The 12,923-nt window shown below is 42.7% G+C and overlaps 1 protein-coding gene across 2 annotated transcripts; it reads right to left on the bottom strand.

The window, feature by feature from the left end:
- Nucleotides 1–945: 945 nt before the first annotated feature.
- Nucleotides 946–7,969, bottom strand: bmp2b (bone morphogenetic protein 2b). Of its 2 annotated transcripts, none has more exons than XM_024290437.2 (3): nucleotides 6,783–7,969; nucleotides 6,105–6,460; nucleotides 946–2,096 (listed from the first exon to the last, which is right to left on the bottom strand). In XM_024290437.2, the coding sequence occupies exons 2-3, from the start codon at nucleotides 6,445–6,447 to the stop codon at nucleotides 1,213–1,215; spliced, it is 1,227 nt and encodes a 408-aa protein (XP_024146205.1). In that variant the 5' UTR covers nucleotides 6,448–6,460; nucleotides 6,783–7,969; the 3' UTR covers nucleotides 946–1,212. The 2 variants fall into 2 exon arrangements, with proteins under 2 accessions (XP_024146205.1, XP_036066533.1); XM_036210640.1 differs by having other exon boundaries at nucleotides 6,105–6,402.
- Between the last annotated feature and the right edge of the window lie 4,954 nt (nucleotides 7,970–12,923).

Here is a 12,923-nt window from a genome sequence, read left to right as displayed (position 1 = left end):
GTTTTAGTCCCTATGAAACCGAAATCTCTTTGAGTGATTGAGAAGAATTTCCTTTATGTTCCCTGTAAAGGTAGAAAGCTCGTCTTTGTTTGACGCACATTTGTTTTTTAAGGAGAAAAAAGGATCCTTGAATAGATGATTGAAAAAACAAGCCTGTTGGTTTTCCATGAAAGCGTACGCATGTGCCTGAGATTGAAAACCAACATTCCACGGTCCCGAGAGCGCGCTCACATAAAACCCATTCTATTTGCGGCGCTGCGAGCGGCCCTGTGAACCCTCCAAACCAGTGCAAACACAGCAGAAAGGCGCTCAGATGAGCGGGCGGCGGGCGGCTCTGCTCTCTTATTATCCGGAGGAGTTCTCCGTCATCCCCTCGGCCGCTTCCCTTTCATTTGAAGCGACACTAAATACTGCAAATATTGCTGGAGAAACATTCCTACTTTGAGTTTGATGCCTCCGACTTTCTGTGATATATGATGTGATATTATAATTTTTGTTTTGGCCTCAAAGCGTCGGCGCTCCCTCTGTGAAAGGTAAATATTTGCTCCTCTTGGATTGTTTTTAGATGCAGGTGTGTGCCTGTCTTTATTAATTCATAGATAGATTTCGTGACACTGGAAACAAACCTTCTTGTTTGTCCAATAATATGGAAAAGTTGGCAACACAATAAGCACAAACTATCCTTTCTGGAAGAATTTTCCCAGAAGTCTTTGCAACAAAAAAAGCAAGCTGGCTGTTTTTCCAGCCCTCCCATGGGAGTCCATGGATTGTCCTTTGACCTCCCGCCGGGCTGTCACCTCGCTCTTCTGCATTAGTGAAAATAATCCCTTTCTTGATTTGCAGTTGTTGTTAAATAGGGGGGTAATTTCTGTCAAAAGTGCTTGTTTCTGTCGACCCCCGTGACCCCTTCCTCCCCTAAACCGAGCAGCTAATCACGAACCACAGTTTCCACGATAAATACACATCATTTATTTACAATGGGGGAGTGGTTATAATAGAAATAAATACAAAATAGAAATCTGAACATATTATACTTCATGTGGTATTGCACCCATTTCAAAATGTACATCAGAAATTTTCAAAACCAGTAAAGGAAAATTCCTTTGATTGAAATATTTATTTCTTTTCCCAACTTGATGTAGACATAAATATATTCATATATAGTTTTTTCTATCTCTGATATGAGTTCTTTCATATAAATAAAAGTTTTTTTCACCGGCAGCCGCAGCCGTCCACCACCATGTCCTGGTAGTTTTTCAGAGTCACCTTCTCGTACTCGTCCACGTACAGCAGGGAGATGGGGCTGAGCTCGGTGGGCACGCAGCAGGCTTTGGGGATGTTTGAGTTGACCGAGTTGACCAGAGTCTGCACCACGGCGTGATTGGTGGCGTTGAGGTGGTCTGGCAAGGGGAAGGGGCATTCGCCGTGGCAGTAAAAGGCGTCGTAGCCAGGGGGCGCCACTATCCACTCGTTCCAGCCCACGTCGCTGAAATCCACGTACAAAGCGTGCCTCTTGCAGCTGGCTTTGTGGTGGTGCTTCCGGCGCTGCTTGCGGAGGGGCGCTTGCCGCTTTTCCCTCGTGTGGAGTACCGAGTCCCCGCGCCCGTCGTGACCGTACGTCACCAGTAAGGGCCGCATCTGAGGCCACGAGTCCTGGTCCTGGTGCAAGGACCGGCTCACCCTCACGTGCCGCTTTTGTCTCTGCTCGCGCTCGCCGTCCCCTTCCCCGGGGTGAAGCACCTCCACCATGAAGCCGTGGTTGCGGCCTTTCCCCGACGTCCATTTGGACACGGCGGGGCTGACGTCGAAGCTCTCCCAGCGGCTCAACGAGTCCTGCACCAGCCGGGTGTCCAGCAGCCGCACCAAGGGGTCGGCGCCGCCCGAGGCAGGAAGTCCGAACACCTCGTAGATGTTGATGCGATGGAAGCCGCCGGCGGGGGCGTGGCCGGCCGCGCTGCCGTTGCTCGCCATCACCTGGTCCCGGTAGATGCGCAGCTCTGCAGAGGTGATGAGCTCCTTCTCGGGGACGGAGGTGAGGTTGAAGTAGAACTGCTGGGTTGTTTTGCCCTTCAGGCTGGCCAGAGCCTCCATCGCTTCTACAAAAGACACCAGAGACGGAGCGTTAGGGTCGGGATATACTGACCTAGGCGGCTGCCTAAGGCGCCAAATCCCAATGATTCGTTTGTTTGACACACCCCTCGTTTTTGTACAAAAATAAAAAAGTGAATAATTAAAATCATAAATAAAATGACTGAAACGTTTGGCATAATTCAGGTTCAGGGGCCACATTCAACCCGTCTGATCTCAAGTGGGCGGGGCCAGTACATAATAGCAAATATGGTCAACTTGTTTTCTGTAGCTTTGTTTAGTAGCCTACTAACTATGGCTGTGAACATTAACGCATTAACACGATTAATCCAAAAGAATTAACGCATCAATATTTATTAGCACAAATTAATCGAACTCACCGGTTGACGCTTACGGGGTGCGTTAAAACATTTTGTCGGGCGTCATCCCGCATAGACCATGGTCACTTACAAAATAAACAAATATTCAATCAGTTTTTAGTACTTTATTTTTGGGTTTTTTTGTGGTTTAGATCAGTTTTTCACAAAAATGTGATTATTTGATCCATGTTCCAGTGCCATATTGAACAAGTAAATTTTACCTGGTAAAATATTGTGATTAATTGTGATTAATCCCAGCACAAAAGTGCGATTAATCCGATTTTTGTTTTTTTGTAATTGACTGACAGTTATTAAAGTTATTAAAAATAAATGTTCTATATGCCGAGTTTGTGTGTGATTTCATATTGTGATTATTCACAGATAATAAAAAAATAGCGATTAATCGCGATTAATTTTTTCCAGGTTTGCGATTAATTAGTAAATTAATCGTGATTCCCGGCCCTACTAATAACTTATTATTACATTGTTAAGTTTACTTCTTATTTGCTTGTTTCGTTTTCTTTGCTCCCCCTAGTGACGGGATTGTGCATTGCAGTCAATTTTTTATGGTTTTTAAATGACTGTAACTGTTCAACCGTTAACATGACAATTCCAGTAGATTCTGATTATCGTGGTAACAGTTAAAAAGTTACAGTGTATTAAAGATTTTGGGATAAAGCGTCGCCGGTGTTAGAGGGTTAAAGAACCATAACTCGCCTCAGGAATGAGCTAGAAACCTGCTTTGTTATAAAAACATCCTTAAATGTTTTTCTCTCCAGATTATAAGCCACCTGGCGGGCCGGATGTGGCCCGCGGGCCGTATGTTTGACATCCCTGGCGTAATCAGTCATTTTGCTTGACGCTGCTGCTATCTAAGCTAGGCGGGTAGAAGGGGAGTTGTTGGTACTTTTTTAAAACTTTAAGGTGGAGAAAGCAGCAAAACAAGCTTTTAGGTATACGGTTTTAAAGGGTAACCAAACAGGGAGGTTGGAGGCTGACTCCGCCCACAGAGGAAATGTGGAAGTCCAGTCAGAGGGGCGGGGCTTGGGTGCTGGACTGTTATCATCACATGAGCTGCAGATCATGACGTCAGACTTCTGAACCCGAAATGGTTTGACCAATCACAAAATTCACCTGTAATATATCATTTCAACCTGTAGGGGGCAGCACACAGACGGTTTTAGACTATATTTTCAAGAATAAACAGGTTTATTTTAATTTGTCAAAAAGTTGGCCAACAGACAGCACTTTTAAAGCCCCATTTATAGAGGTTAAAAATGTTGATTTAGGGTTTAAGGTCAAAAAAAGGAAGGAAGAGGAGCAAGAACAGGTTCAAAGCAGATACTTGTTTTTGGTCGAAAAAGACTAATTTACCTGGCGATCTATTTTTTTTCTATTTTTGAACCTTTAACAACAGAGATGTTTAAATCTTTAGCATAGAAGATGCGTTTATTCTGACTCACTATGATAGTAGTACATTGGCGCAGTGGTTTAAACACCTGCCTGTCACTGTAAAGCTCCGTGGTTCAAGTCCCACCCTGAGCAGGCATCATTTTGAATGTTACGTCCTTCTGCTCACCTGGCAGGTGTGGCCAATGTGTCTTAATTGGCACCTGCTGGCTAAATGGGACAGAAAAAGGCGTCACCAAGGCATGCTGGGAGCAGAGCAGCAGGCTGGGTTTTAGTTGGTGTGTTTTTGTTCTTTTTGACCCTCTTTTGTCCTCAGCAGTCTTTTACTGCAGGGTTTTGTTATTTTAGTTTGGATCTTGGTAGTCTTAGTTTGTGGGCTTTGTTTATTTGGGTAGTTTTGGTTTGGCTGATCTTTTTGTTTTAATCAGCACGCTAATTCTTGTTCCCTTTTGCTTTTCAGACACACTTTCTTTGTTTCCATTATTCGATCAACTGTCTTCCTTTTCTCTTTTTGTCATGGTCCCATTTTTGGTTAGACTGGAGCCACGTCTGCCCCTTGGAGCCGTAATATTATTGAAGTTTGATAGTTTAAAGAAATATTCCAACATATTTGTTTCCGTTCCGGACGATAGCGGTGGATTTTTCCATCTATGGCGCCGGTTCTGGTTAGGATAAACAGTTTGTTCCTGATGGTCCCGTTTGCTGACACCGTATCACCCGTCTGAACGTCGGCGGATCAAAGCAGCGAGTGTTGATCTGCCGATAAGCTCGGGCTGCTTTTACACGCCTCATTTGCACTATGAAAAATTGCCGTTCAGCTCCCGCCCCCCCTCGGGGCGAGCGTTCGAGTGCCATCAGAGAACGGCTATAATTTCCCTCCTGAAAGTCAGAATTCCGATTTGCACGTCTTGCAATTAAAAGCAAACGCAGCCTTCCCTCTCTCATCCACTCACGGCATTCCCCTCAATGATAGAACTAAAAGCTGCAATTTTCTTGGAGGTACTTTGAACTCTTACTTTATAAAGGTCGTAGATAATGTACAGACACACTTTTTAATCTGTTTGATGCGGCAGAGTAAACACAAACTTTGAACTCTTTGCTTTTCAAAAGGAGGCATTTAGGAAATTCCAGCACCTCATCCTAAAGCTCCCTCCAGAGGCACAAAGACCTCAATTAGACCCATCATTTGATGTGGGAAAGCCCCACGTCTTTCTTTTCCCCCTTCTCTCTTAGCCCCAAATCCTCGTTTTCGAGTCCTCCATTTTTCTTTTTTGGAACAAGCGTGGACTTGTCAGAACCACAGATATGAGAGTATCAACATTCCTAATTTCTTTTTGTGTCGCATGCCAAAACAAAAGATAAAGAGAGGCTAATTCGACTTCCTGTGTGACTTTATTTCTGCAAAGCGATAGCATTGGGGCTAATTATCCCAGAGAAATGGAAATCAGACAGCGGCTTTGATTGAGAAATGGAGCGTTTGCTTTGATGTGCCGTACTTACATCTGTACATACATGCTCGCTACAATCGCTGGCACGCCACTTGACATGATATGTGTGGACTAATAACCCTGCAGCTCTGTTAGCAGCAGATCAAAGCCGTGTTGGCAAGCGTGGGGTTGCTGCAGAGGTTTCCAGCTGGGAGCAGCCACTCTGCCCTGCCAGGCCTGTTTGTAGTGTGTCAGTGTAGCCACTTGGTGTCATTGCACCAGGCCTTTGGAGAGCACCCAAGCAACAACCACCCCTCTGACTCACGCCTCTGGAAACTTCTCCAAACACTCTGTAAGTCACTTCTGGACCAAATAATATACATAAACGTCTTTCTACAACCGTGCGTAATTACGCATGGGTTTATCTGCTCCTCCAATGACTCACGGGGTCGCATAAATAACGGAGAAGCGTCCGTCACCTGCGCGCGCTCCTGGTGCGTGTCTGGAAAAACTGGATTTTTTTTTTTGGAGGGGGAATTATTAGGAAAGAACCTCCGCCCTGAAGCCGGTGACAGCTCCTCCGCCAGAGGGATGTTTGCGCAAACAGTGAATCGAGTCGTGCGTGAGGTGCTTGAAGAAACTTGAGGGTTACAAATAGCTTGGACACGTGTCACCTGTAAATGACTAAACCTTAATAAAACAGCAGCGCTCTGAAGTTCAGTCTGGACGCACTGACTCACGGTTAAATATAGGTTGGGGTTGTCTGCGCGAGGAGAGCAGCGCTCCGGCTGAAAGGTAAAGGTATGTCACTAATATATACCTTCATGGTGAAAGCTTCTAATCGTGTTGGCCCTGCTGGCGGCTCTCTCCGCGTGCCTCCCCATGCTCCGGGGCCGCCTGGCGCTGTGGTCTCCGTTGGCGGAGTGCATGCGGTACAGGTCCAGCATGTACTGCGGCACCACCGCCTGCTTGCTGGGGGTGGGCCTGCGCCCCAGCCCGAACATGTTGAGAAGCCGGAGCTCAAACTCGTGGAGGAAGCCGTCCGACTGCCTCCCGGACTCGCCGTACCTCCTCCGACCGACCTCGGGGATGAGTCCCGCAGCTCCTTCCAGCAACACCTGAGCGAGCAGCAGTACCATGAGACAGCGGACCACGGCGACCATGATCAGTCAGTCCCTGCGGAGAGAGGAACTGTCCATCAATACTCTGGCGCGGGCGTATTGACGTGAAACACGTCCAAACTTCCCCGTGCGTAAAGAGTGACAAGCAACTCCAACATGACAAAACAGAAAAAAGTTACATTTAATGGAGGATCAATCTTTGGAGCTTTGATGCTCGCAGGTGTCCAACATGCAGAACATCCTCACCGTGGAGGTTTCACTTTTACGCTTCGCAGTGATTGATACTCAAGAAAACACATAAAGTCAATCCGGATTTTCATCCCCAAATGTGAACAAAACTTTTCCAGACAGCCTCCCGCTCCCATCACTTCTCTTACCTGACGAGGAAGCGCTGTGTCCGCTCTTGGTTCCGCCTTCGAGCTCCGATAAATTCCACATTAACTCCGGTTTAATCCACTCCGTTTCTCCTCGGGGGCGCACAGACAGCCCTTACCCTGACGCGCGGATCGCCTCTCGCTCATATTCTCGGGTCAGCGCGGAGGGGGAAGGAAGGACAAAAAGGAAAAAAAGGGACAAAAAAAGTCTTAAGTGAGGTCTATGGGGACGGCATAACCGGCACGCGCGCACGGATGGATGAACGGAAAAGTGAAAAGTCTGCTGTTGAGGAAAGATGCGCCCTCGGAGCCGCTCCTCTGCGTGCGGCGTCTCCTCTCCTCTGCGTAAAGGTCCAATTGGTTGGTGCCTTCTCTCCAGCGACTCCTTTTGTCGTTCAATGATGTCACTGGGGGGCTGTCAATCATTTGTTCTCTACAAACCGCCTCCCGCACGTTGGAGAAGTTCCCGTGATTAAGGACATCAAACGTGTAGAAAGCCCCTCTTTCTGGTTGTATGTTCCTCTTTCTTTGCATCCTGATTTTTGGTTTTGTGTTACTTCCCATCATGCCTTCTCCTCGTTTTTTGTCAGTCACTTTCCAGTTGACACCTTTTACCTGAGCACTTTCCTATGGATTTGTTTTTGTTTGCTTGTTCGGCCACTTAACACTGACCTATGATTCATGCATAAAAGGGCAAGAAAGTCAAAGAGAAGAAGGGACAAAGACTAAACAAGAGAGAAAAATAGGTTATATAAAAGACCTTTGAGAGGAAAGTTTGGCTCCGTTAAATCAAAATACGAGTCCCGGGAGTTTTGGGATGCATTTCTCTTCATCTTTTAAGACTGAAATGATGTAAGAACTTCAGAAATAGACGATCTTTGAATTTCAGATCATTTTGGATTAAACATTTTTTCGTTTTTGGATCAAACCATAAAAAAAGGGAAAATTACATATTACTAATTTGTCACTTACTAAGGTTTTTTTTAGACTATTTTGGAGTTTAGCTAATATTTTAGCTACATGCTAACTGTTTGGGCTAATTAAAGTTTTTTTGTTTTGTTTTTTAGGATATTTTTAGGTTTAGCTACTACGCATTCACTGTTTTGACTAATTTGGGCCTCATTTCCGGTTTTTTAGGCTGTTTTGGAGTTAGGCTAATATTTACGCGCTACACATTTTGGCTAATTTAGTCTTTTGTTATATTTTTAGGCTATTTTGAAGTTCTGCTATTTTTTTCAGCAACATGCTAGCTGATTTGTCTAATGTAAGTTTTTTTTTAAGTTTTTTGTTTGTTTTTTTTAGGCTAATTTGGCATTTATATAATATTTTAGCTAGCTATTAGTGTTTTCAGCTTCAGCGTTTTTAGTTATCAATTTCAGCATCTTCAGCTGCCAAATTCAGCTGCCAGCATTCACACTAGCATTATCACAGGTAATGCTATATGTAATTATGATTAAAAGTTACGGTTTAAAGTTTTAAAAATGTAGTTTTAGAGTGTTCAATAAATGTTTATCCTCTTTGGCCCGCGACCTCAGGTGTGTTTTGGATTTTGGTTTCTTGTGCGGTTAAGTTTGACCCCCTTGTTGTAGCCGTAGCAGATTTGTTTCTAATTGAATCCAAGTACAGAAAACAACCCAACTGAAGAGTTTTTCCTCCTTTTTCTAGTGCATTTAACTTCTTTTAGTTTCTTGTTTTGTCATTTGTTGTGGTTCTGCAGAGCCAAACGCAGCATTTGGGTCGTGCAGTACGATCAGCCGTGCAGGAGCAGCTTCCCTTGCCTTTGTTTGCAGTGACAGCAGCTCCGTTTGGGGTCATTTCCATAAGAAAAGCTCCCTCCACCGACTTCCATTAGGTGATGATGCCTGGGTGGGCAAATTTGTTTTGCCAGAAGCACAACAGAGTCTGGATAAATAGATCAAATCCAGCCAGATCAGAAGATAACTTTGTCTCCTTTTCAGCACAATGACATTTTATGAGGGATAATCCCAGATCATCCAGCTGACAATTAAAAGACCGCGAGGCCTGTGAGTGCACGCCGTGACCTGAGTGACGGCCTCGTTTTGGTTGGCCTTCCCCGAGATAAATCCCAGGAATTCTACTTTAATTTCTGTTGGAGGTTGTCAGAGTCGATTTATGATGAAACGTATGTATTCTCTCCAGCTATTCGTAGGGATTTCATTTGTTATTAGGACACGTGTCAAAGTCAAGGCCCGGGGGCCGGATCCGGCCCTCCAGGTAATTCTATCCGGCCCTCCAGATCATTTTATTTTATTGTTATTAATGACCCGATGTTATCTTATTTCTAACTTGTATAATTTTGACTAAATATATTTTTATGGAGAGTAAAATATTGAAAAGGTATTTAAGGTTTAAGTTGATTTATTCTGGAATAATATTCCTGCCTTTTTATTATTCATAATTATGTTCAAAAGTTACAGTTTTAAAGTTTTAAAAATTAGCATTCTGCTAGTTTCTTGGACTACTTTGGCATTTATTAAGATTCTTTAGGCTATTTTGGAGTTAAGCTAATATTTCAGCTACATGCTAGCTGTTTGGGCTAATTTACGCTTTTTTCCATTTTTTTTGGGACTATTTCTAAGTTTAGCTAATATACGTATTAGCTGTTTTGGCTAATTTAGTTTTTTCAGGTTTTTTTTGTGGCTATTTTGGAATTTAGCTAATATTTAGCTACTTGCTAGCTAATTTAGGCATTTTTCAGTTTTTTAAGCAATTTGGGAGTTTAGCTAATATTTTAGCTAAATGCTAGCTGTTTGTCTAGTTTAGGCTTTTCCATTTTTTAGCTAGTATCTACGTATTGCCTGTTTTGGCTAATTTAGGCTTTTATCGGTTTCTTCGGATATTTTTAAGTTTAGCTAGTATCTACGCATTAGCTGTTTTGGCTAATTTAGTCTTTTATCAGTTTCTTCTGATATTTTTAAGTTTAGCTAGTATCTACGTATTGCCTGTTTTGGCTAATTTAGGCTTTTTTACTTTTTTAGGCTGATTGGAGTTAAGCTAATATTTACATGGTAGCTTTTTTGGCTAATTTAGTTTTTCAATTTTTTTATCTATTTTGGAGTTTAGCTAATATTTCAGCTACATGCTAGCTGTTTTGGCTAACAAATTTGTTTGTTAGTTTTTGGTGTTCTAGGCAAATTCTATTTTTAGCTAATATTTTAACTGTCTTTCAACTTCAGCGTTTTTAACTATCAATTTCAGCATCTTCAGCAGCCAAATTCAGCTTCCAACATTCACACTAGCAGTATCACAGGTAATACTATTTATCTAGTTCATGATTATATTAAAAATGTACGGTTTTAAGCTTTAAAAATGTAGTTTTAGAGTGTTCAATAAATGTTTATCCTCTTTGGCCCGCTTCCCGTGTTTTGGATTTTGGCCCCTTGTGCGATGGAAGCAAAAGCAGCCAAAGATTTGAACACGTTTTGATTCCGCCTCCCTCTGGTTTGGTTGTGCGGTGTCAGGCTTCAAACTACAGTGACACCCCGAAATCTGAAGGATCTCCCCGCTCTGATATCCTTTGTTTTAAGTGGGATTTGTGCTCCTTATCAAACCACTCCGGCTGATCCAATTACCTTCCGATTGAAAGGAAAACATGTCAGAGGTAAATCCTGGAGGCCAGAGAGGGCGGCGAGAGATATGCTATCAGAGCAGAGAAATGAACGACCTAGCGAGGGTGAACTCTGAGATGTTAAGCTGTGACTCAGGCACAGGCTGACCCAGGACAGCAGCCGCCGCGCTCGCTGCATTATTTCACTCCTGGAGACATTTGCTTGTTTGTGATTGGAGTAAATAGTTTCTGCGTCTCGTGGTACCAAACCGAACTTTAAAAAACGCTGCTCTGACAGCAGTTTACAAACTCTTTTCTGGCAGTTTCTACATTATATCGACCGGAATGGAAACGCGCCAAAACTAGTTCACACGTTCAGAGGAGTTTCCCGTTTCGTAAAGACCCACTTTGACCATCTTTGATCTATTCTCAAAGCAGAGGTCTTTTCATAAGGATTTTTAGCCAGAATAAAGGAAAATCCCTCCCCCACTTCCCATCACCCGTATGTTTACCCGCTCTCCCGCTAGCTTACAGCCCCTCACAACCCCACACTGGTGCAATACATTGGAGCTATCCAACCGTACTACTAGTTTGAAAGTGGATGCATGAGAATGGAGCTTGTGGCCCCGCCCAGCGTATTTTCTACGTCACAATTTTATGACATTTTTACGTCTTTTGATCTCAGTTTTCTTTAGGCTACGGTCTCAAATACTCAATACCACTGCGCGATGGGAGGCGTCTGCAGGATCTTCATGACTGGCCCGACTTTTGGAGAAATTGTTGGCGTGACCGTGAGTATAGACGGCGGCAGCCAGGCAGGGATAACGGCATTAGGAAATGGGTTGGTGACACCTGGACTGACAGCAGCTCCGATTGGACAACGTGTAAAAGTCGCCGTCCAAACCAAGAGCCGCCCGATAGCCCAGGGATCGCTAAAAAGCTATAAATTTAGACAAAACCATAATTTGTCAAGGTCTCAGAGACGCTGTGGCGCTAACGCCATGATTAGCATCAGTGCCGTCTCTCCGCTTCCTGTCTGTTGGGAGCTGATCTTTTTAACTTTAAACATTTATTAATTAATTAAAATCTAGGAATAACAAATCTACAAAAATATAAAAACGATGTTAGGAAATATAAATCTGTGGCAGCATAGAGGAAGTGACGTAATGTTTGGACATGTGTGAACGGATCAGGCGGCTGTTACAGATCAGGTAGCAACACTTCCACCATGCGACCTTGAAATGTGCCTGGGGGGCCTCTGACCGATGGAGGTGCCAATCTTGAGGCCTCTCAGGATTCAGGTAGATTACGATTCAGGAGGCAACGATTCGACTTTGACACAATTATCAATGCAACCTCCATCCATCCGTTTTCGAAATCGTCCCTTTCAGGGTCACAGGGTCGCCGGAGCCAAACCCGCCCACTTCGGGGCGAAGGCGGGACACATCCTGGTTCTGTCACCAGTCTGTCGCAGGACCACCAATGCAAACCGTATCTGAATGTTTTCTCTTTACAGCAAGACCAAAAACAAATAGTGTTTAGCTAGCAACTGAATCTGTTTTAAACCAATGTTCTCCATTCATGCTTGTACTTTTACTTTTAACAATTTTTGATTTTTATGTAATTCTTTAAATATCTGTTTACTTTCTGGAAATTATTAAAGTTTGGCATCAAAACGTTTAGCATGCTAAGGAGATTCATGCTTGTACTTTTGGTTTTTATACTTTTTAAGCATTTTATTTGTTTTTTGCGATCTTTTTCACAATTTTTTTCCAATCAATATGTACTTTGAAACCTCTTCGATATTGGTGTCAACAAGCTCAGGAAATTCCTGCTAATATTTTGGTATTAAAAAAATGTATGCAATTTTTAAAAATTTTCGCAATTTTGCGATTTTTCAAATTCTTGTGCACTTTCTGTAAATGATGAAAGTTTGGTATCAAATCATTCGGGACGATCAGATCATTCCTGCTATTACATTTGGTATTCATACTTTTCACACAACTCTTGAATTTTTTCACAATTTTTCAAAATAATTTTCAAGACATTTTTCTACTTCGTTTGCACTTTCTGCAAATTATGCAAGTTATGTATGAAAAAGTTCAGAATGTTCAGAAAATTCTTGGCATTACATTTGGTGTTTATACATTTTACGCAACTCTTGAAATTCTTCACAATTTTTGCGATTTTTCAAGAAATTTTTCAAGAAATTTTTCAGGAAATGTTTCAAATTCTTGTGCAATTTTCCGCAAATGGTGCAAGTTTGGTATCAAAATGTTCAACGTGTTCAGGACATTTTTGGTATTTATACCTTTTATACATTTTAAAATTTTTTGCAATTTTTTTTGTTGTTTTTTTTTTTACAAGATGTTTCCAATTTTTGTGCACTTTGAAACCTATCCAATATTGGTATCAAAACGTTCAGCAGGTTCAGGACTTTCATGCTTTTACTTTTGGTATTTATACATTTTACGCACCTTCGAAATGTGTCGCAATTTTTGCGATTTTTCAAGAAATGTTTTAAATTCTTGTGGACTTTCTGCAAGTTTGAAAACGTTCAGCTCATTCAGGACATC

This window comes from Oryzias melastigma, linkage group LG24 (genome assembly GCF_002922805.2).
Source record: "Oryzias melastigma strain HK-1 linkage group LG24, ASM292280v2, whole genome shotgun sequence".
Taxonomy (NCBI): domain Eukaryota; kingdom Metazoa; phylum Chordata; class Actinopteri; order Beloniformes; family Adrianichthyidae; genus Oryzias; species Oryzias melastigma.
This window is presented reverse-complemented; position numbering and strand designations above follow the sequence as displayed.

Bases quoted from the DNA above. Each gene is read 5' to 3' on its own strand.
- bmp2b (XM_024290437.2), bottom strand. From the start codon at position 6,447: ATGGTCGCCGTGGTCCGCTGTCTCATGGTACTGCTGCTCGCTCAGGTG. The intron at 2,097-6,104 runs GTATATATTAGT...TGTCTTTTGTAG, and splicing joins TAGAAGCTTTCACCATGAAG to AAGCGATGGAGGCTCTGGCC.